This window comes from Ursus maritimus, unplaced genomic scaffold (genome assembly GCF_017311325.1).
Source record: "Ursus maritimus isolate PB19 unplaced genomic scaffold, ASM1731132v1 scaffold_19, whole genome shotgun sequence".
In the NCBI taxonomy this organism is placed as follows: Eukaryota; Metazoa; Chordata; class Mammalia; order Carnivora; family Ursidae; genus Ursus; species Ursus maritimus.
Window position 1 is genome coordinate 55,256,066 of NW_024424341.1, and position 4,934 is coordinate 55,260,999.

General features: G+C 58.8%; 1 protein-coding gene across 4 annotated transcripts in view; it reads right to left on the bottom strand.

Moving 5' to 3' along the window:
• The window catches only part of PRKD2 (protein kinase D2), a 33,800-nt gene extending 31,294 nt beyond the window's left edge, over positions 1–2,506 (bottom strand). The window contains exons 1-2 of one of the 4 annotated variants that reach the window (XM_040634203.1): positions 2,235–2,506; positions 1,536–1,965 (exon numbers count right to left, since the gene is read on the bottom strand). In XM_040634203.1, the coding sequence (XP_040490137.1) occupies positions 1,536–1,775 (240 nt within the window). In that variant the 5' untranslated portion in view covers positions 1,776–1,965; positions 2,235–2,506. Of the gene's footprint in view, positions 1–1,535 lie in introns of all 4 variants that reach the window. The other 3 variants (XM_040634205.1, XM_040634204.1, XM_040634202.1) reach the window with 3 other exon arrangements.
• Between the last annotated feature and the right edge of the window lie 2,428 nt (positions 2,507–4,934).

Consider the following 4,934-nt stretch of genomic DNA (forward strand, 5'->3'; position numbering starts at 1 on the left):
ACAGCTCACAGGGACTGCCTGGGCCTTGATTGCTGGGGGGTGGGGGGGGTTTCTGTCTCTAAGCTTCAGCATCCTTGTCTGTAAAATGGGGGAGTTGGCCCAGTTCCCGATGTTTCTCTGAAGCCCAAAGAATTCATTTCTGGCAATCTGAGAAGATTCTGGAATTTGGATATTTTGGGATTCCAACATGCTCCCATATAATATATCTCCAGTGCATGGCCCAGTGACTGGGCCATATATATAAATATAAATATAAATATAAATATAAATATAAATATAAATATATATATATTATCCCTCCAACATATTATCATGATATGTTTCAGGATTTCAACAATCTAGATCAGCAGCGGTCTGATATTTTCACGTTCTAGGAATCTAATAAACTAGGATTCATTTGAATATCTTACCATTTAAAGGATTTCAACAACCCAGCATTCCAAAATTCTAACATTTTAACATGCTAGGATTCCAACAACTCAGGAGCCTAATATTCTACCATTTTAATGTTTTAGGACTCCAGCAACCTAGAATTCTAATGTTTGTACACTGTCTTTTTTTTTTTTTTTTTTTTTTTTTTTTTTAAGTAAGCTTTTACCCCTAACATGGGGCTGGAACTCATGGCCCTGAGATCAAGAGTCACATGTTCTGCTGAATGAGCCAGCCAAGTGCCCCTGGACACTTTCATATCAGAGGAGTTCGATTACCTAGCAGTTGCATATTCGAACAATCTAGAATTCTAATGTTCTAACATTTTTACAGTCTAGAATTCCAACAACAGAGAAACCCACTACCCTAACTTTTAACATTCTAGAATTCAGGCATTGAGTTCCACCTGATTCCCTCTTGCCATGGTCCCCAGCTTCCCACCCTGGTGTCCAAAACTAAGAGTAGGGTGGGGTTGGGGAAGGCCCGTTTTAATAGGCCAGCATCAGACTTGAGGGGTGGGGACACTGTGATTAGGAGAGGGGACAAGAGTCCCCAGAGCCTCTGGGGTTTCCAAAGAGGTGCCTGCCCCTCCACACACATCTCAGGCCTGGGGGAGGGCAGAGATTGGGCTCGGAGACCTCACTTGCCCCTGGCAGCTCGCACAGGCACCCACACCCACACATGTCACCCGATAGCCATGGCCAGCCCGGCTTCAATTTCTACTGTTTCCACCAAACGGGAGGTCGGGGATGGGCTTGAACGGGGAGGTCCCCCATCTGGCGCCCCCACATGCCCCTTCCTCCTCACTTCTACACCTAGCTGGCCCCTCCCTTCCTCCCTGCTGGCCCCAGAAAACAACATGCAGGGACACGCAATTTGGGGAGGCCTTTGGAGCACCCCACCCCTGCCCAGGCCTCCCTCCGAGGGGTAGTGGGGTGAGGCGACAACTGGAGGCTAAATGCCCCATCCCCACTCCACCCCCAGTCGCCCAAGGCTTAATCCTCCTTTTTCCCCTCCCCTTATGCCAGGCTCCAGGACACCTCTGCCAGCGCCCCCACCCCCTCCAGACCTCTCCCCAAGCTGATTGGGAGGAACCCTGCTCTCACCTTCTGGTCCACGATGGAGCAAGCCAGCTGCTTCACATGGGCCAACTCAGAGGCGGTGGGCAGCAGCACAAATTCGCGGGTCAGACCGATCTGGATGTGGAAGGAGACCCCGGAGCTCGGAGCTGGGACCTGGGCCAGTTGTGGTGGCGGCGACTGCAACTCCAAGCCGCCGGGGGGCGGAGGAGACCCCGGCCCGGGAGAGCCTGGGAGCCCGGAGAGATGGGAAGGGGAGGCGGCCATGGGCGGGGTGGGGCCGGGGGAGTCCCGGGACCGGCCGCCCGGCGCCCACCCGGGATGCGGCTGATGGAGCCTGGGGAACCCGGGTCACTGGATCCGAGGGAGCTCGTAAGCTGGTGGTGGGAGCGCGGGGATCCCGGGGATACGAGAAAAGAAATCTAGCAGGTTGAGGGCACTCGAGGATGGCGGGACCCTGGGAAATTAAAGAAACGCAATCCAGTGGGTCAAACGCCCGGGAATCATAAAGGAGAAATCTAACGCTTTGAGGGACCCAGCACTTGAAAGATTCCAAGAAATCAAGAAAATCCAGTAGGTCGGGATCTCAGCGATCAGGAGAGCCCCAGGATCCAAAAGCCCCTTGGAGAGAGAAAGGCTTGAGAAGGCAGCAGGCGGGAATCCCAGAATCCAGTGGGTCTAAGACGAGGATCCAATTAAGAAGGGAGCCCGAGGGATTCATCAGACCTTGGGGGTGGAGGACAGCTTTCTCTGAGTCGGGTATCGAGCGAAGCTCAAGGACTCGACGGGCCCGGGGATGGGCAAAGGGATCCCGAGGGCCGGGGTGCTAAGGAGGGAATCTCACGGGTCTCAGAAGTTGGAGAAAAGTTCGGTCGGGGGCCGCGGAGAAGGGGGCGTTACCGGCGGCGGTGAGTGGGGGGAAGGGAGGGTCGCCCGGCGCTGGGCGCCGATGGCTCTTTTTCCCCCTTCAAAGTTTAACTCTGCGGCTGCGGCCCAGGAGGAAGTGTCTGGAGCGATCGCGCAGTCGGCCAATCCGCGCGGGCCTCGGTGACGCTAGAGAGGGGCGGAGCCTGCTGGGGGCCGGGGGCGGAAGGGGAGGGCGGGCCCCGCACCTCCGAGTTGGGGGCGTCACCTGCCCCGCCCGCGTCCGGGTGTCTGGGGTGAGAGATGCAGGGGCAGGGATCCGGGACTGATTCCTCCCCCCAACACGCCCAAGTCTGGAAAGTTAACTATTCCCTGAGCTGGAGAGGAGGGGCGAGCCATCGGTCGCGGGGCCGGGGCTGAAGAGGCGCCTGGCCCTTTAAGGAAGGGGGCCGTCTAGTGTAGCCTGGCTTGCATCCGGCGCCCACCCAGGGGAAAGGGTGGGAAACTATGTCAGGTCCGGCCCGCTCAGGGACCTCTGGGCTCGACATGCAACTTTTCAGAGCGTCGTCCTCCCCCCCCCCAACCCCGCCCAGGGGAGGCGGTGCCGGAGAGGTCCCCCAGCCCATTACACAGGTGGGAAGACAGAGGCCCCCGGACGGGCGGAAGGACCTGGCCTCACGTCTGTCTCTGGCAACCCTGACGAGGTGCATGGAGGCAACTGGAGGGGCCGGGACTGGGTTAGCTGTGCGGGGCTGGTCAGGCACTGGGAGGGTAGAGAAGAGGTGTACTTTCCTTCAATCAGCTCCCTCCTTGGCGCCAGCCCTCGGGAGAGTGAAGAGCCACAGACCTGGGGGAGCTGGAAAGGGCCGGAGCAACCAGGGGAGACAGCGCACGCACCCCACCCCCCGACACGAACTGATTGTTCTCCGGGGCAGTGTGCACGTGTCTGTGTGACTTTAGGTAGTGGCTTCCCCTCTCTGAGCCTGCTCCCCCTTGTTAGATGGGACAGTAATAGGACCGAGCCCAGAGGGTCTTTGTGGGCACAGGGCTGAAGTTGNNNTTCAGCAGGCTTTGCAGAGATAAAGGGGTGGGCACCTCAAGCCCTCAGGTGTTTAGGAGTCTGTTCATTCAGTCAGTCAACCAGCAAGCACTGAATGCCGACCTACTGTGTGCCAGGCTGGTGCTCAAACAGCTCTTCCAGCCCATTCGGCAACAACTCAGACTGGACTTCTCCTCCCCAGCTAATAATAAAAGAATGGCCGCCATTTAGTTTACATGCAGGAAACTGAACCCCCTAGGGACCCAATGACTTGTCCAAGATCACCACTAGAGCTGCTGCCACCCACCCCCTTCACTTAAGGCGTCAAGGCCTGGCTTTGAGCCTCAAAGGCATCCCAGTGGAGATGGGCCACCCGCCCACCCGGGTTCCAGACCAGCAGGGCTGGTTGGGGATGGGGGCCTCAAGAGGAGCCCCCTTCCCGCTAAAGGGCTGCGGGGGGCAGCTGAGGTCGGTACAGTAGTGACTCTGCCACCACATCCGGGGGCTGGCTGGGGCTGGGGCTGGGGAAGGAAGTCTGAGGCTGGAGTGAAAACCCAAACCACCACCTGGGGAAGCTGCTCAGAGCCCAGAGGGATGCGGGGGGAGCGAGGCCACGTGGAGCTCGCAGCTAGGCTCCTGTGTCACCTGATGGCCATCTGGCCACCTGCATCCTTCTTCAAGTGTTCCCGGGGCCCTGAGAGGGGCCAGGTCCTATTCTGGGCACTGGGGCGCAGCCCCCGGCAACCCAGGGGGTGGGCATTAGCGTCAGGCCCGTTGTACAGAGGATGCTGAGGCCCAGAGACGTGCAGAGGGAGCCCCACAGGACTAGCTACGAATTCTGATGACCCACTGGGGGCCCTGAGCAGCCCCTCCTCCCCATCTCATTTTCTGGAACTTGTGCTCACCATCCCCACTTCCTGAGCCTGCTGTGAGGACCTTAGCACGGGGCCTGGCTCCTGCTAAGTGCTAACTGACCTGGTGAAGGGAAGGGACTCATCGGGGCACCTCCATCACTGCAGCTCCCAGCAGGGCGGAGGCATTCTGCAAGCCAGGTCCCAGGCTCTCCCGGCCCCACTTCATGTGGGCCGAGGCTCCACATAAGCCCAGGCCCACGTGGGGAGGGAAGGGAAGGTGCGGGGTTAAGCACTCAGGGCTAGCCCTTTGGCCTCCTACCACCCATCACACGGCGCAGCGGGGAAGGGGAAGGTCTTGATTTGTCACCTCACATCATCTGCTTGTCAGGGCTCTGCCCCCAGGCTGCTGCTAAGGCCCCTGGGGAGGGAGTACTTAGGAACAGAAAGGAGGGGCGCGGGGAGATTCGGTCCTGTGCCCCCATTTCCGGGCCTCCACCCACACCCCGCCCAAACTCTGGGCCCCTCTCTTCCCGCCCCCCACCCTACCACAAAACCCCAACCCATCATATCCCCTCCCTGAGCTCCACCCAGCCCAGGCGGAGCCCAAGACTCGGCTCCCCAAGTCCCCGGCCCCCTCAGGCCCCTCGACAGTCAGCACCGCCACCCATC